General features: G+C 33.9%; 1 protein-coding gene across 5 annotated transcripts; it reads right to left on the bottom strand.

The window, feature by feature from the left end:
• Window positions 1-1,068: 1,068 nt before the first annotated feature.
• On the bottom strand, window positions 1,069-14,819 carry LOC111914802 (uncharacterized). Of its 5 annotated transcripts, none has more exons than XR_008230082.1 (8): window positions 14,664-14,819; window positions 11,258-13,985; window positions 10,643-11,182; window positions 9,457-10,098; window positions 5,553-6,248; window positions 3,114-3,893; window positions 2,932-3,005; window positions 1,069-2,278 (listed from the first exon to the last, which is right to left on the bottom strand). XR_008230082.1 is itself a non-coding variant. In XM_052768225.1 (7 exons), exons 2-7 carry the CDS (start codon window positions 13,955-13,957, stop codon window positions 2,991-2,993), a joined length of 5,373 nt encoding a protein of 1,790 aa, XP_052624185.1. In that variant the 5' UTR covers window positions 13,958-13,985; window positions 14,664-14,819; the 3' UTR covers window positions 2,648-2,990. The 5 variants fall into 5 exon arrangements, 2 of the variants coding, with proteins under 2 accessions (XP_052624185.1, XP_052624186.1); XR_008230081.1 differs by having other exon boundaries at window positions 1,069-2,273; XR_008230080.1 differs by lacking the exon at window positions 1,069-2,278 and adding an exon at window positions 2,648-2,836.
• Between the last annotated feature and the right edge of the window lie 4,436 nt (window positions 14,820-19,255).

The raw sequence follows: 19,255 nt of genomic DNA, 5'->3' as shown, positions 1-19,255 counted from the left end.
ATGGATCATTTTACACTAATGGGCCTTATTGGGCCATAAGTGAATTAAATTCCTTATTGGACCGTAAACCCTCTCCAATTGGATTTCATTGGGCCATGAACTACCCTAAAGGCCCAATGGGCCGAAAACTTGTATAGAGACTTCACACTTTCGAGCAAGACCAAGAATGGGCCAAAGTGATTCCTTTCCTCTTTCTTCAGCCCATTTCGGCCCAATACAAAAACGGAGAAACTAAGAAGATTAATGAGTGCTAGCCACCTCATTATTGTTCAGTGGTCATCTAAGCATATTACACAACATGTGACTATGCATGATCTCATGTTTCCATGCCATTCTTTCTTTCCCTCTTCCCTTTTCCCTCTTCCCTTTTTCTTTCTTTTGTGCAAATGTCAATCGTTAAACAATTTATGCTCTGTGATATTGTAATGTAAACAATGTACTTGATGTGAACAAGGTCAGTTGTAATGTATTACTGCATGGTCATGTTTATGTTATGTTTCTTGTATATTCATTGTGATAATATTTCAATTTAAGTCACACGAACCCCCGGACGTTTCCGTCGTCTGGTTCAGGGGTGTGACAGGTTGGTATCAGAGCTTTGTTTATAGTGAACTAACATATCTAAGCATACATGATATGCAACTATAAACACAATGGGGCTAAATAACTCTGAACAGAGTAAATAAAATACTTACCTATGTGCGTGTTTTAGAATAATAGCATGATACTATACAATAAAAGTTTTTGGGGGATTTGAACATTGCGATTTAATCAGGGCAGTTATGTAATCGTATTGGGGATCAATGTAGCCTAATCAACTACATTCATTCAAAGTAAGATCAACATATGTTTGGGAATAATCGTGATGGTCAATAAACCGAAAGCTTACCATCTAACTATCCAAATAGGTTAGAGGAACTAAACTTAAGAAAAATAAACATTGTAGGAGTATTTTAAGAATACTATCCTTATACACCCCAATGCACACACTTTTCACACCTATACTTCCCACGCGGGCAATATGGCAGGAATGCAGCAAGACGACCCCTACTATCAAGCTCTAGTAGTCTATAGGGAGATTGAGGTGGGTCTAGATGACAATCCTGAAGAAAAGCCTGAAGGAGGCCCTACAATGGGAGGTGGGACCCGGAGTGGAACCGGAAGAGTACGTGGTAACTGATTACGAATATGATGAATCTGACCAGGAGTCAGATGAAGGAAAGGACGTTAAGGATACACCTAGTAAGCCCCACCCATCGGAAGCCCTATCAGACTCACACACTATTAAGGAAAGTGATACAGACTACATACACTCTCTTGAGAAAGAAATAGCCAATCTCAAACGTCAACTCTTTGCGGCCGAAGCTAGAGCCGTTTGAGTCGAGCAAAGGGAAGAAGTAATCACCTAGGAGCCGTTTGATGGTTAGGAATATGATTTTATTTTCATCTATCTATTAGGATTCTATTTGTATTCGGAACCATATGCTTCTAAGAAAAGTGAGTGAATTACATTTTTAACCATATGATTTAACATGTTTAAGCCACGGACATTGATTGCACATGTTAGTCAATTTATGCAACAAAATATTTTTTTAGACATAATATTCATTATTCAACTATGTTTCATTCTAGGACCAGTTTATGCACCAATTTTTTTTATTTTTTTTAGACAAATTCTGCAACAGTGTTTCACTTTCATTACAAATTTATGCAACTGACATAAAGTATGCAACATTGATCATTACGCAACTTTAAATAAATGACCAAAGGTTTGAAGATTGTGAAGAAATGGAAATGTAATGTTTTTTCATCAAATATTTCTAACTAAGCCCGCCACTGCATAAAATCAACTTGACAGGTAACGTCTTTTAATCCAACTAAACCAGCCACCACATAAAAATTTTCATGTCATCATATGGTACAACCGTATGTCGACAAAAACATGCACAAAGTGACAAATTAAACAATGAATGAAAATATAATGTTTTTTTCATCAAATAATTTCTACATAAGTGGCATTTTCAAAATCTGAGCGTGATTATAAATAATGACAACTCCAATATCAAACTAAATTTGATTATAAAAAAAATGTTAAACCTCAGATGCATCAAAAATCAGATAATATGCATAAGTGTTCTGTTTCTCAAATAGGTTTAAAATAATCAATGGATGGCTCATAGTCATGGGCATAATTGTAACTTATCTAGGTTTAGTGAACAATTGTTAACTCAAAATCATCATGAGACAGATTCATTGAAGGTGGCGATGGAAACCTGCACTGAACATAAGATATTTGTAACCAAATTTTATTCTTTTTATTTCAGAGACTGAAAAACAAAGCTTTTATATGGGTGACACTGACACACTCAACTTACAAGAGAGAAATGGAGTCGCTTCCTCAAGATTTAAGTGCTCATATACAAAACAAACATTAATACACTTGACTTAAAAGAGGAGCCAAAAGTTTATGGGTCTTTTTTCATTGAAGAATTTTATCAAACACCGGGTGTTCATAAAAATTAAGAGCACAGATCTGTTGAATTAAGAGAAGTTTTATGTTATAACAAATTAGCTTCATACTTTTTTTTTCTTTCTTACCCGGTGTGAGCTAAGAAAGTTTCATGTACGATGGACTATCATTCTATGCACCTTCAACCACTGAATTTATTTACTATTTAAAATAGTGGAACATGTACAGACCAATTAATAAAAACTTGTGTAATTATTGCTAAGTTGGTCACAGCTTAATTAAATACAAGAAGTGGACACATCATAGATAAGATTACTTGAAAATAGAAGTTCAATAACCCGAATTGAAAGAGTAGTAAGCAAGCAACTGTGACAAAAAGTCAATTCAATGATCAGATAACTAAGGTGGAGAAACATGTACATGATTGGGAAGAAGGAAATAAGTGTACAATGTAATCTTACCTGTGCTATATAGCTAACTTCAAAACGAACCAAACCGCACGTGTGAATTTGATGTTGCTCTAGAACTCCCATCCCTGTAGGAGAGGAGATTACAATAAGTTGTAAATTCGAGAGTAAAGTAAACGTTTTGTTGGATCAAACATATTAATCTGTTACTAATAACCAAAGGAGACACCATATACCTCTTCTTGTTTGGTCTTTATGAAAGAGTTTGGGTCTTCCGTTGCATGACACAATCCAAAAGTTGTATCTATTAGTTTTAGCTTTGGAGTAGTTGATTGCCCATTTGTGAAAACTGTTATTTTTGGACAATCTTTGATTTCCAAAGTATCTAATATTGGCCATTCAAAAGCCTCCTTCCCCAGGCAAAATCCCTTGAGATTTGGAAGCATTTCAAGTGTTATGGATTTTAGACAAGGGAACACAACCTTTGTAGTCGGTCTGGTTTTGGAATCTTCAACTTGCTTCACAATCACATCCATACTCTCGCAGTTACTTATTTGTAGCTCTTGGAGCTGCAATAGACTGCCAACCATGCAACTACTGAAAACGTGTCCAAGAAGCTTACAACTTTCAATTGAGACCTTTGTAAGGTTTGGAAAGTTCAACACTATCCACCGATTGCTCTTCCACATATGCTTCAGATTATTTAATCTACCCAAAGTCACCTCTTTCAGCTTCTCAAATACCACAACAGATTGTGTTTCAATATCCACATCTTCATTTGTCCCTTCTGCTACTTCAAATACCTCCTCTATTTTAGATTCACCATACTTGCTGGTAATAATAGAAAGCTTTTCAAGATTCTTCAAATTCAGCAACTCCTTGCATGGAAAAATTATGTGGCTTTTCAACAATTTGTCACTCCCTTGTGCATCTACTTCAACTAAATTTGAAAAAGACCATGGGAACTGAACTAGCATTATCATATCTGGAATAGAGCACATAGGAAGTTGAGTCTGCTAAGAAAAATCAAACATAGATAGATCATCACAAACACGACAATTATTAAAGAAAAATACATTTAATATTACAAACATAATAAGGATTGCAAGTTATGTTATTCTTCAATGAGCCAACATGTATTTCCAATCAACAACCTAGTTTATGACACTGCTTACATTATATTTTGTGAAGATGAGCACCATGAAGAAAATTTCAGCTTTATATATTGCATTTGCTCAAATAATTTAGATTGTTATCGATGATTGTCGAGTCTTTTTAAATAAAAGTAAAAATGATAGTTTGTGGGTGAGTGGGTGGGTGGGGGGGATAAAATAAAAAGTAAAAGTTAAGTGTTTTGGCTACTTCAAAAAGGGTAATTTTTCATGTACTGAATATTTACATCCAATTTTTTTAGGAAAAAAGATAATTATGTTATTGTATTTTTTATGGCATTGTCAAATACAACAAATGATATATGGATGATATACTTACACTTTTACAATCATCTCAGCTATACTATTTTCGTCAATTTTAGGTAATAAACGCTAAAAAAATGTTTACCTTGTAAAAGATGAGAGAGAAAAGAAGAACTTGATTAAGTAACAACTAGCATCACAATATTTATAAAATATGTTAGATAATTGAATTAAATTGGATGAAAACGATATAAATGATTTAATTACAATATATACTTCCATACAAAAATCTATTTGTTAACAGATATGAGTGAAAATATGTAAAATGAGGCAATGCTTCAATTTCCATCTATTTTGTGTTTTCTTTTCTTAACCGAATGAAGATGTTAGTTCTAAGTTCCTAATAAATGATTTATGTCAGGTACCAAACGATCACATTCTATGAAATTTACAAATGATTTGAATAAGAATGAACTTGCCAAGTATCATTTGTAATACACAAGAAAATAATTTTTTATGTTCATATATTTGATATAAATTCTTAAGTCTTGTATTTTTAAGGAACGTAAATATTTTGTGAATTTTAGAAGCACTTTTTCTTAGGTGCTTATTTTGTTATTCCTTTAATTGAATACTTTGTTTTTCTACAAACCGATCAATTTTTTTGTCAAATTAAAATACGTTTTAGCGAAAACTGCAAATTTGGTCCCTGTATTTGTTGATTTTTGTGGTTACAATAGGGACACTGTAAAGAAGAAGGGGTTGTTGATCTGATTCTGATCAAACGGAAACTAGTATAGTATATGTTCAAAAATCTTTAGACATGGAAAAAACCACCCTCAGTGAATATGTCAATTGGGCCTTTTGTCTTTACTTCATCTAACTTGATTAAAATATTAAATTGCTAACTTATGAATTAGTGAATATAACATCTTTTATAACATAAGAGACCACTTAATATCTTAGGAATGAAATATTAACTTATAATAAAAAAAATTGCATATTTTCGTAACTTTTTATAGATACAAAAGATGGGAAGTGGTTATATATGTATCTTCATTTGGTTTTGTTTTGTGTTTCTTCCGGAATACACATATGAACCGACCTGGAACCCCCCCCCCCCCCCCCCCCCCCCATAGTGTAAGCAAATACTATGTTTTGCATATGAACCATCTAAATTTGTAAGCAAATAATATGTTGAACATCATAAAACGACATGCTGATCACCTGGTTAAATGATGAAGTAAAGTAACAACATACCTCTTGTGTAGCATTGGTCAAATGGAAGTTGAGGCCACATTCAAGACTATGCTTGCCGTAGGCTGTATGTATGTAGTTGAGCTTCGGAGTCATGGAGTGACCAGATGTGAAATTCATCATTTGTGGGCAGCCATAAATCTTAACCTTTTCCAATGCTTTCCACCTGAACTCATTCTTCCCCAAGAAGAAACCCTTCAGATCTGGTAAATCTACAAGTGTAAGGGACTTGAGACGACGGAAGAAACCCTTGAGTTCTGGTAAATCTCCGTCTTCCTTCACAATCACTTTCATTGCCTTGCATTTAACTACCATCAGTTCTTTGAGTTGCTTGAGGCTTTCAAGTGTGGAACTTGTGAATATATATTCCAATACTTCACAGTCATAGATTCTCAATATCGTTAGGTTGGACAATTGAAGCAGAGTCATATTAGCCGACCTTGGGATGGTGATTGCAGTACAAGTATCATCACTTCCATCACCAACATTCGTAGTACTATCAACACCATCTTTGTTTATTTCTTTACTTTCAAATATCTCCACCATTGACTTGCAATCTGATATGCTCAACACTTCAAGCTTATTCAGTTGTCCCACTACATTGGATGGAAACACTCTTGATAGGGCAGGACAATTCCATATATGTATGTGTTTGGAGTATTGGCATAAGAACCAAGAAGCAACACCGACTTGAGAACACTACAACAACACATGAAAAATCAATGGATCTATTTAAATTAACAAAGCTTAGCTGTTTGCTATGTACATGCACAAGTGCTTCCCAAAACTAAGGTAGTTCAGTAACGTCGACAATGTAAGTTGAACTACAAAAGGGCAATATATCTCGGCCATTTTTTTGCAGTTTAACAATTCCATTTCAGTTTTAGCTCATCAAACCTACCCAAGTTTGAAATTTCTTTCTATATCGACAAATTTGACCTACTATAGCAGGTTAAAGTGGTCATAATTGAAAAGGTTGTCAAAGTTTAGTCCACTTAATTTCACTAAAGCCACTCAACTTTGACAAAATTTTCTATTGTGACCACTTTAACCTGCTATAGCAGGTCAAAGTGGTCAGCATAGAACATTTCTCCAAACTTGGGTGGATTTCATAAGGCAAGCTGAAGTAGAGTGCCATGATTTATGAAGAGAAAATAAATGGCATTAGACTTTTCACAAATTCCAGGTCACCACTGGCATGACACCTCAGCAGAAACTTTTATGAGGTTCTGATGGTGACAGACAGAATCAACGACATGAAGAGAGTGGAAGGATCATAAGAAGCATACTTCTGAAAGACACAGAATCAGCATAAACATAGAAGACCACCTAGGCCACAAAATCTGGGCCTACATGTGAAAGATTCAAATGGTTTACAAGACAAAGTTCATGTTAGATTTTATGGTGAAAAAATGAATTAAGAGAAATCAGATCGTGGTTTTTGGACACTCCATTAAGGAAGAAGGTTTGTCAAATGACCAAAATACCCTTGTTATATATAACCGAATAACTAAAAACGAGAAATCAGTTGTATGCTATGCCTTATATTGTTGGCAAGAGAGAACAAGTAGATGGTGGATGAAAGAAAAGGTACACTAAATCAATCATAAAAGTGGCCTTATACAGGCTAATACGAGAATATGAACAGCTAGAAAAAAGGAAATAGAAACAAGAAAAAACAAAACTGCCAGGGTGCTAATTAACACAACTAATTAGCATTTATTCAAATTAAAACTCGAAACTGAAGAGACTTTGAAGTACTTTGATTAGTAATTAATCAACATATATATTTCACACATGTCTGCAGGAACACGTCTATAAACACATAAAAGCATAATATAAACCATAAAATATGCAAAATTTTGTAACTATGAACTTTACTTGTTTGTATTGAAGAAGGGCTAAATGCAAGAAATAGCACCGCATTTCCAATTATTCGTTTATTATAGAAGACCACCTAGGCCACAAAATCTGGGCCTATTTTTGAAGGATTCAAATTGTTTAAAAGACAAAGTTCATGTTGGATTTTATGGTGAAAATTTGAATTAAGAGAAATCAGACTGTGGTGTTTGGACTCCACTCCATTAAGGAAGACGGTTTGTCAAATGACCAAAATACCCTTGTTATATGTATAGCCAAATAACGAAAAACAAGAAAACAGTTGTATGCTATGCTTTATATTGTTGGCAAGAGAGAACAAGTAGATGGTGGATGAAAGAAAAGGTACACTAAATCAATCATAAAAGGGGCCTTAATTATATAGGCTTACAGGAGATTTTGAACAGCTACAAAAAAGAAAATAGAAACAAGAAAAAACAAAACTGCCAGGGTGCTAATTAACACAATTAATTAGCATTTATTCAAATTAAAACTTGAAAATGAACAGACTTTGAAGTACTTTTATTAGCAATTAATCAACATATATATATATATATATATATATATATATATATATATATATATATATATTACAGCAACAGAAATCCATTGTATTTAGATGACACTGCTATAATTGGGTGGGTTTCTTAAACTACAATGCTTTAATAGGAAAAAGAGAAAGTATGATGCTCTGATAAGCAAATCGATGAAAGTAAATTGCTATTTCTAGCATTTTAGCCTTTAATAAATGACCCAAGACCAGCATATAGGTACTTTCAAAATCCACCCATTTATAGCATTCTACTTTCAACTTTTCTTATCAAGCCATTGTAGCCATGTGTAATTGGGTATATTTTTCAAAGTATGATGCTATAACTGGAAGAAATGAAAGTATGATGCTATAATAAGAAAGTAAATGAAAATATGTTGAACAGAAAAAAATGACTAAAATATAATGGTTTTCTGTATATGGCCCCATTCAAAATTATTATAGTGCCATGATTTATGAAGAGAAAACAAATATCATTGGACTATATAACCCATTACCCCCTCAATGTGAGAAAATGAAAACATAATTGTACTTCTAAATTTATTTATTATTAGGAAATGAGTTTGCAATCAATATGCTTATATTTCCATACCTGCATTGATTACATGCATCATCTTCTTCATGTTTTAAATAATTTTACTAACATGAACGGTTAAATTATTATACATGCATCATCTTCTTCATGTTAATTTATTATACATCTATAAATTTTCATTAATTGTATTTTTATAAAATCTATCTTAATTCTAATATGCTAAATAGATCGAAAGCATTTTTAGAACAAAGATTTTTTTCAAGGGAGTCCTTTTCAGTAAAAAGTTGGCTAATTATACTTGATAAATTAAGATCTAGAGATATTTCCAAAATTGACAACATTGACATTTGACTCTATAATAGTTCAATGTCTTAAAGTTAATATTTTGAATAGCACACTTTTCTGGTACAAAAGAAATTGTAAACAGGAGCCTATTGTCACATATTGTATTTATATATTTTCAGTTGGCACATTAGATACAGCTACATAAAGTTTCATATTGTTTTGTTCAATGTCAGCAAAAAAGATATTTCTCTTAAACAACAAACCGAATTTTACTAAGCCAAACTAGCATGCTAGGAAACAAAACAAAACAAAACAAAAAAAAAAAAAAAAAAAAAAAAAAAACAGAACAAAAAAAAGCATCAATAAAATCATTTTTTTTCTATTTTTCATATGACTTATATACATCCATCAATCAATTTTTTTCTCTCCCTGACAATCCGGTCTTATCCTAAATCAACTTAATGACCTACGCAAATGAAAAAACTATTAAATACTATGCATGTAGTTATTTATTTTTGTCTTTCCAGCTTCAGAAGAATTAGCTTAGGGAGTTATATAAAGCAGCTAATGGAAAATAGAATATTAAAAATAAATATATATTTAAATAAAACAAATAACTGAAATATGTAAAGGATTCGCTTAAAAGAAATCAAATATACCTGGAACTGATCATGGATGGAAGTAGTTGTGATTGTAGTACCGCCATCGATACTCTTTAGGCTTGGCAGATTAAAAAGGTAGAGAGAATCAAGAAGAGGGAAGGAGGAGATGGTGTTTGTGTGAGTAGAAGATATTATTTCTTCATTTTCATCATTAATATCTCTATTTGAAACAACTTCTTCAATACCATCACACTCATGTATCCAGACATCCTTTAAGTTGGGAAGAAGTTTGCCCATGACAGGTGAAAATAAGTACTTTATGGTATGACACTTTTCCATGTGTATGATTGTGAGGTTGTGGAATGAGTAGGATTGTGATTGGTTTTGATGAATTACAAGTTTCTTCCAATTGCACTTCCACACATCACTCATCCTCTCCATATTTATTAAATATAAAGACTTGAGGTGGGGAAGTAGTAGTGGTGGTGGTTGATGATTATATTTATGCAGACTTGTTGTGAAATCTGTGGTGCTGTTGCTGTTACTGGAACTCTCTATCTCAAACACCACTTCAACATCCTTACAGCCAAGTACTTGAAGGTGATTAACGTTAAAAGGTTTGGGATGAATTGAGGATTCAACGTCAGGAATATTACCATCCACCTCTGAAATGATCTCTTCCTTGGATATTACATTAATCTGCACATATCTCAACAACAAATATAATTACAAATAAATATAACTCATGTTCACATATTCAAGGAGGGGCAAGAAGGGAAATAAACCAATTCTTACTTATTCACAAAGAGGCAAGAAAGGATTTAAACCATGAGTAAGCAATTGTGGGCAGCACGGGTAAATAAGTAAATTAACTATTTCAGTTATGCCTTTATATTGTAAGAGATCAGTTAGGAGAGACATCTTATCAATTATTTTAGAGATTAGTCGCTTTGGGAGATCTTGGCAACTCAAACCGCCAGATTTCTATCACATGTATGTAAAATTGATCATTAGATCATCAATTTCCAGTGTGAGATCTATAATTTCTTGTATTTCTCCTTTCCATCCTTGTGTGATTGAAATTCAAGAGTGAGAATCTAGCAGAACACATCGAAAGAATTGTGTAGAATTGATTGATTTGTTGTAGTGTGATATGTTATATACGTGTATGTATGTATAGAGACACATATACATAAGTTGTTAACATCAAAAGAGAAATTGAAAGCTCAATGACATCACATACCTCCTGGCTGTTCTGAACCAATTCAATGTTGCTCCTGGTTTCTTCAGAAGGTCTCCTTCCATCTATACTCACATTCATAACTGTTTTCACATCAGAATTGGTGACGGTCGGTGTGAATACGTTTACAAACCTCTTGCACTCTTCTATTTCTATACTTTCAACAGCTTGAAAGGTACGGATGAGGATATCAGAGCTACTTTCACCTTTCATCCTCCACAACTCTCTTAGCTTCTCCAAATTAGATACTTCAATTTGTCTCAAGTTGCTACTGTGTTCTTCAATTTCACCAACACAACTCATGTCGATGTTAAATAACACTTCAATGTTTCCACAATTAGAAACATCAAGCACTTCCAGACAACCCAGCAAAGACATGGGATTGGTTGGAAACAGATTCACAAGATTATCACATCCCCTCACTTCAATCTTTCTCAACACGCAGGCATCAACGTCTTTGCTACTTATAACTTGATAAGGCCATATCTCTTTCAGCTTATCCATCCTCCAAATCCTCAATTTCTCCAACTTAGGAATCAGCACCTGCACAACAATTAAGACTTGTTGATTATAAGTCAATCTATGAAACTGTCAACATAAATCCTAATATAGAGGTACCTGTTTGTTAAATAATGGTTGAATTGCAGAGTCATTACTGGACATAGAAGATGTTGCAGATGTTTTCTTTGGATAAATGCTATTGAAGTTAGGAAGGCCATCAAGTTCCAACTCCACCAGCTGTGGTAGCTCAATTACATTAGCAGTGTTGCAAAGACCTATCAGCTTTGGTAGCCTATCCAATCCTAGAAACTTTAGCCCCTGAAACTTAATTTTCTCAGCTCCACCATTTTCACCATGTGCAAGTACTTCAAGAACAGAGCACTCTGAAACTGTGAGGCGCTCAAGCTTCACCAAACCATTTGCAATAGGGACTGTGAAGAGGTACCTCAAGTTTTCACACTTGAACACATCAAGGACTCTTAGATTATTAAACGCTTGCTGAGGGAGATGAACTGATTCCATTAAAACTTCTTCAAGATCGTTCATACCATCCACCTCCAAATAAAGCACCTCGGTTTTCTCAAACAACTCATTCATTGTAGATTCCAACAGCTCATCTTTGTTAGTGACCAACCTCAATGTGTTTTCAAATGAGTGCATATTTTTGTGAGTATTGTCTCCTAAACCACATCCCATAGAGATTCTAAACCTTTTAAGTTCAGTAAACAGCATATTCTTGGGCGTACCATTGTTGTCAAAGAACTCAACTTCTAATGCAGAAAGATGATTTGAAAGCTCTGCTAATTCAACACGATTGCTGTCTGTGAACCTAATTGCCTTTCTATCATCAACTCTCATATAAAGCTCTTCAAGCTTGACCAAATTTAACAATACACCATCATCAATACGAAGATTTACACACCCCGTCAAATCCAATAGCTTTAGCTTCTTCAAATTTCCAATTGTGGATGGTAACTTTCTGATGCCACAATGAGCAAAACTGAGCACTTCCAGATTCATGAGTTCACCAATAACAGAGAAATCAAACATCAATAGGCATTGATGGAGAATGAGTGTTTGGAGCTTGGTGGAGCATTCAAGTGATCTGGGAAGCAACGGATACTGCATTTTTTCATATGCTACAACTTCAAGATTTTCCATTTTTTCATAAAAACCTTCAGGAAACTTAAGTGACTTATCTCCATCCATAAGTCTCAAAAGTGATAGGTTTGGGTACTTAGAGTCACCAGGAAACTCAGACATTCCTGTGCAAGTAATAGAAAGTCTTTTGCAAGACTCTCTCACTTCAGCTCTACTCCACTTTGAAATATCACCATGGTTGATTATCCATGGATGATGACCTTTAGAAACTGTATTTATGACAAAAGCAAGCACAAGATCATGCATTTTGACACACCCAATGCAATCGCTATCCATCAACAAATTTGCATTTCTAAGATTCTGCACACACATTTTTGTCCTGTCTCTAGCCTCTCCCAAAGTGGATACTTCACTTAATAACTGTAGGCCCCATGCATATCTTGTGAGTTCCTCAATTGGGATATTAAAGTCATCAGGAAACAAGCCACACAGAAGAAAAATCACCTTTTCCTCCTCTGTTTTTATATAATCATAGCTTATCTTAATAACTTCTTGCACATTCTCATCAAGATTCTTCTTCTTCAACCGTTGAAAAGTATCTCTCCATACAAAAACTTCTTGAAATTGAAGGGTTTTGGCGATGAGTTTAATGGCAAGGGGCAAAAAACCACATCTTCTCACGATCTCACTTCCTATTTGTTTGAGATCCTTATCATATTGTTTTGAAACACCTATAATTTGCCAAAAGAAACTACATGCTTCAGGCTCTTCCATCACATCCACTCGAACTAGTGTTGACTCCGAATTGGCTTCTACTGCAATTTGTTTGCAAATATTTTCATTTCGTGATGTCAGCAACAACTTGAAGCCGTTGGGCAAAGGACTCAATCCAATATCTTTGAGGTCAATCGTTTCCCATACATCATCTAGTATTAGTAAAACCTTTCTTCTACCTTCTAGAAGGTTTCCAAATGTTATACGAAGACGATCTGCTCTAGCTTCTTTACTCAGTTCAATGAGGGACTGGCCCATCATATACACTGCCACATCTTGCTGAATAGAAAGCATGTTAATTTGTTGCCCAATAACCACCTTCACAACATAATCAAACATTTTCTTATCTTCTGCAGCCTTTTTCAGTTGCTCCATCATGGTGGTTTTCCCCACACCACCCATTCCACATAGGGCTATCACTTTGCTCTTGTGATCTTGTTGGAGGGACTCCAAGGCGTTCTTAAAAGACTTCTCTCTTGATTTGAAGTGATTTTGGGCATCACCATCCGAAGGTGCAGAACTGGATGCGATTTCTGAGTTCACTTTCCCAAGAGGTCTTTGAGCATTTGTCCAAATTATCTTACTATTTTCATCAATAAGACTTTCCATCTCCTCCGTAGTCTTGAATGCCTTCTTTCCAACTAGATACCTCATTTTCAAGTTACAACATCCGCTCCCAATACTTGGAATGCTTTGAGCTTTTTCTTTAGTCTTTTCAACTTCTTCCAACCACCCCGTTACATGAGTAGGTATCTCCAGATTACTTCTATTGTTTGTTTCCATGTGTTTTTTGACATCACGGCTTGTATCATCCAGTAGCTTTATTTTAGTATTCATGTTCCTAACATGATTCGTGGATGAAAAGAGATATCCCAGTTGTTTCTTGACAGGAGCAATTAAAGATTCAACAATAGGACTAATGATTGCAGATACAAGCTCCATCTTTCAATATTCTAGCTTTTACAGAGACCTGTAACAGATAAAAAAGGCAATGAAATTGTTAAAACTTATTACTTATTAACTTGCTTAGCTATCTTTTTTCAATTATCATATACAATCCATAGATAATTAGTGTTATAAAAAGTTTCCTTCAGGATTCAGGACACATAATAAGTTTGGCTAGAATAGAATTGATAGTTGGTAAATTAATGTGTATGTAAATTCATAGTTAATTTTGCTGTTTGTCTTCCCTTGTCAACTTAACCTTGGTTTTCTTTGAAATGATTGAAAGTGGGAATAGATTGTTAATTTCAACATCTTCATCATCGTGTAAAATTGTGAGAGATGAGGAACAAAATACCGTGCCTTTTAATTAGGGGTTTATTAGTTGTAAACAGAGTCCTACAGTGATACAGTTAGGGGGTTTATTAGGGCTAGAACTGATCTCTACGTGGAAGCATCTGTCCTAAGAAAACCATTCCTCCAAAACATTGTTCAATAATCAAAAGAGGGAAAATGAGGAGGCATTGTCATTCATTTAAACATTGACTTGATTTTATATGTGGAGCATACACGAACAATCCACAACAAGTAACAAAGCAAAACATTTTTTTCAGATAATTTCGTCAAGGATCGATAGATTGAAAACTAAAAACAACTAAGAAAAATTATTCATAAACAAAGAGAAAAACTTTCAACAAAAACATACCTCTTCTACTATATGCGCCTGTGCTAATGCTTGCTGTTTTTGCTGCTTTGTAAAGTGCGTATGTGTACAACTGGTTGGAATTGTGAAGAAGAAGGCCAATATATTGAAGTATGAACAAGCCTCAATTATTGCTGTTGACCTGCAAATACCATGGATTTGGATGAATGGAAGTAATGCAGTCAACAGTCATAATCTAGGTACTAAGAGCATTGCCTAACGTACTACAGAGTATAGCACAAGTAATACACTAACAGTCAAGGTCCCACCGGTTTCTATTGAAGCACCATACAATGTCGGATCCCTACCCCACCCTAATATGTGATATTTCATTTACATCACATATATATCACCCTAATTTTGGGCATCCCTTTGCAAAAAAGAAAAAGAGAATTAGTAAAAAATTTCAAAATAATTGTATTTATTGGGATGATTATTACTTGGTCTAATATTTGAAAAAGCTTATGTAATAATTTAATTTAACAACTAAATCATGTGTTTTAAAAAAAACCATATCATATTAAATTAAATGGTTTAAAATGATGAAAAAAAATAGTTCAAACAAAATGAACATCCTAACAAAAAATCTTGGACACTCATATTCTCATAATATTACATTGAAGTGTTTGAATATATGATTAGAACCGGTACCACTTATCAAAATTAGACTGAGTATACAATATGTCCAAATGATTGCAAACTTCTTTAGTTGTTTCATATTTCACCAATGCAGTCAAAGTAAATTCGATCACAAATTTTTTTATCTAACTGCAAAGAGTTGTCCTTTTCCGTTTGAGCCAAATTAATGATAACAAAAATAATCAAATATCAATAGCAAATACGTTCGAATGACTTTTAACATTTGAACGCACAAATTTACATAAATTTAATCTGTGGCCTCACTATCAGAAACCACCATCTGCAAAAATCATGAAGCCTAATGAAAAATGAAAAAACAAATAGGAAAATAAGAAATGAATAGACAGTAAAGAGTTATACAAATTTAAGTAAGATACTTCTTTTATTAGTTAAACATCTATCCTTTCTGTATTCTCTTTTTCATAGTCGATAATGGTCCCATTGGTTTTCTTGGACCGAGGGTTTAAATGGTTGAATTAGTGAAATATAATTTCATGTTTAGCAAAATATTATTTTTATGGTTTTGTTGGCTATTTTATAGTAAAAAATATTTTATTTACCATTAAAAACACTTAACCTACTAAATACTAATCATTTGATCATTCCAACAGCCCACATCAAAATATTATCTCTTTAATTAAAACATATTAAAATTGATTATCTAACATGTCCAATGCAGGAAAACAACATTATAAACAACAAAATTAAAACTATGGCCGGTCATAAAGAATGTTACAACTACAATAGTCACATTTTATTGGTCATACACCTCAAATGCATCACTAAGTTAATAATAATAACCATAGATCCTAAATTTCCCAAATAGGTTTAAAACCAATTTAGCAATGATTAAGAATTTACATGTAAGGTTAGGCATCAATATTTAGTAGTGGATACTTAGACTTTCTTTGGTAATCTCATCTGCATGATCAATAAACATAGTTTTACTTTAATTAGAATTTAAAATACGTTTAATGAATCTATAAATAACAAAATATTAGAGAATTTTGACCATAGATTTTGTGGTTCGCCAACCTATCGAGTTGGTTTGTGGAGATGTGTAGGCAAATTTCTCAAACAAATTTTGTAAGACGCCTTTACTCAAACTTTAACACTAGAAGGTGAGACTTCCTACAATTAAAATGTAGTTTGTTACACATGATGGTATATGAAAAAACAGGTTGTATTGCATTTGGTATGTATTGGACCGAGACTGTGTGACTGATTTCAATAAGACAAAAGTTGCAAATGTTTTTAGGGAGTCACTTTCAATTTGAAACGTATGCAAAATTACCTTATTTGTTGTTGATGTATCGATATGTTGGATTTCTAGAAAAGACCACCTGCATATAGAAAAGTTATATAAGTTGGTTGTATATCTCTGAAAGATCAAAGAGATTTTGTGATCATATTCAACACATCCCAACTCCCAAAACATAAATCAACAAAATGACCAATATACCCTCAATAATTATCAATTGGATATGCGACAAGATATTATAATAGTATGAATTGATATGATACCTTGTTTAAAAGTTGCACATTGGAGAAATCAGTTGCCACAACATGTAACCCAAGGCAATTGTCTTGACTCTTGATCACTACAGAAAGGGCAGAAAGTCGTATTAAATACACAACCATCTTCTTTGCTCCAAATTCCTTCATCACCACTTCTTTTCCAAATTCTCCCATCAACATATGCAATATGAGACACCACAACAACTACACTTGTGAGGCCCTTTTCTCTCCCTTTCCAACTTGACACCAACTGCACCTTAGATGACGACATCAAAGAACAAGGGACAGAGTCAGTTTCGGATATAAGGGTGGGAAATAGGGACATTTGCACAGTGCCCATATATTCCAGGGGCTCAATTTTTTTTACTTATATTATGTGTAATTAAAATTCCAAGCCCGAATGCTTAGCTTCAACAGTCCATCAAGCATGCAGCAGTCCAGAGATAGACAAAATTTTGCCGACTTGTCGAGAAAGTCAAGATTTTGTGATTTCCGACATTATGTGAGCGTGAGGTCGTGAAACGTCAGAATGGAAGTCAATCATTCAACATTTGGGACATCCGATTACTCCACAGTAGGGATGAGAATTTGGCCCGAAAACCCGAACCGAACCGAAACCCGAACCGAATTAGGCCCGAATAAGCAATTCGATTCGGTTTTCGGGTATCTATATCAGGCTTATTCGGGTTTCGGGTTATTCGGTTCGGGTTACCCAAATAAGGGCCTATTTGGGCCAAATAGACCGAACTGAATTAGAAAAGTCACATAACTCACATTTTTTTCCCTTGATCGATAGCTTATTCAGTCTTGTACTTATATACTTATATATAGATTTTTGGATGTTTTGGTGTTTAATGTTTAGTGTTTAATATGTTGCTTCATAATATATCTTAAGATTTTGGTGTTTGTATTTTACATTTTAATCAAGAAAAGTTAATCCATGTTATCCGTGTTTATATTCTTAGTTCACAAATTCTAACACTTTTTGCACCTTTGGAACAGTTATATATACTTTGTATTATTTTTAATTAACAAATTTGTTTCTTTAAAAAATTTGTTATGAAATCATAAAATACAAAAGTCATATAAAATACAATAGTTATAATCACATTGTACATGTTATTTTGGTTATTCGGATTATTCGAGTTATACAATAATAATAGGTCATTTTACATGTTATTTGGGTTATTCTGGCCGGAACCGAACCGAACTGAATAAAACCCGAACCGAACCGACCCCGTATTGCTTATTTGGTTCGGTTTTCGGTTCATACAAATACCCTTATTCGGTTCTCGGATTATTCGGGTTCGGGTCGGTTCGGTTCGGTTCTGACCCGAATAACATCCCTACTCCACAGCGTGCAGGACATTCAGATTTCAGATTTTTATTCAACGACATTCATAATCATTCAGATTCAGTAGAAGGTGAGAACTGAGAAGGGCAACGACGATATTATTCCACAATTTTCTTGTTTTATTTTATTCAAGATTTCCGGTCGATCATAAATCATTCAGTTATAAATTATTCAGACTCCAGTTATGTTTAATTGTTTGTTTTATTTTTGAGATATTGAATGTTGAACCACAATATCACAGGATCATATTAGATAATTAGCTTACTTAGCAGAATTACTCATCAGAAATTGAATTACAGTTAGATTGTAAATTGTTCCATTGAAATTGAATCAGGATGTAAATGTCATCATATTATAGTTAGTGAATGATGAAATCATACATCATAAAAAATCAGTTTATGTAATTTAATTCGTTACTCGTTAATCCCTAAGGCCTTTTTTTCCACCTCATCTTGGGCATTTGAATCCTTAGGACGGGCCCTGGACAAAGTAGTCATTTTCCGCAAGACCCAGTGGGTTTTTACAAAGTGAACACGATGTTTTTAGATCTTTCTTGGTTTCATCACCAAGATTCATGGTTTCTTTCACTAGAAATTTGGTTTTAGGGTCAGGGGAATCAAAGTGGTCCATCTTGACTGATGCAAAAGCTGAAGACTTTCTTCTTTTATGAAAATGGGAATTGACACTTGAATCTAGAGGTGAATTGTTTTGAGGGATTTTTTGTTTTTTAGGTGTTGTTGTTGTGTTCATGCATTCAGAAGCTGGAGTGGAACAAGGGGAAAAAAAGGAACGAGTGGGAAACTTTGATTGGATTATGGTTGACTCAGAGACAGATTCAAGAGTAGCAGGGTAACTACTCTTGATTGGTGTTTCCTTCACAATGGGTGGCTCATGATCAAGGGCATTATAGTCATTTATCAGGGTTTCATGAACAATGGTTAAGTCGAAACTATCATCATGAGATATATTCATTGATGGTGGCAATGGAAGCCTGCACCCATCATAAGGCAGACATCTGTTACCAACTTCTATTCTTTTTTAGAGTAATTACAAGAATGATCTCTATGTTATTCCCAACATTTCA

The sequence above is a fragment of the Lactuca sativa genome, chromosome 2 (assembly GCF_002870075.4).
Source record: "Lactuca sativa cultivar Salinas chromosome 2, Lsat_Salinas_v11, whole genome shotgun sequence".
Lineage (NCBI taxonomy): Eukaryota > Viridiplantae > Streptophyta > Magnoliopsida > Asterales > Asteraceae > Lactuca > Lactuca sativa.
This window is presented reverse-complemented; position numbering and strand designations above follow the sequence as displayed.

Bases quoted from the DNA above. Each gene is read 5' to 3' on its own strand.
- LOC111914802 (XM_052768225.1), bottom strand. From the start codon at position 13,957: ATGGAGCTTGTATCTGCAATCATTAGTCCTATTGTTGAATCTTTAATT. The intron at 10,099-10,642 runs GTATGTGATGTC...AGATATGTGCAG, and splicing joins TGGTTCAGAACAGCCAGGAG to ATTAATGTAATATCCAAGGA. The intron at 3,894-5,552 runs GTATGTTGTTAC...GATTTTTCTTAG, and splicing joins TGACCAATGCTACACAAGAG to CAGACTCAACTTCCTATGTG.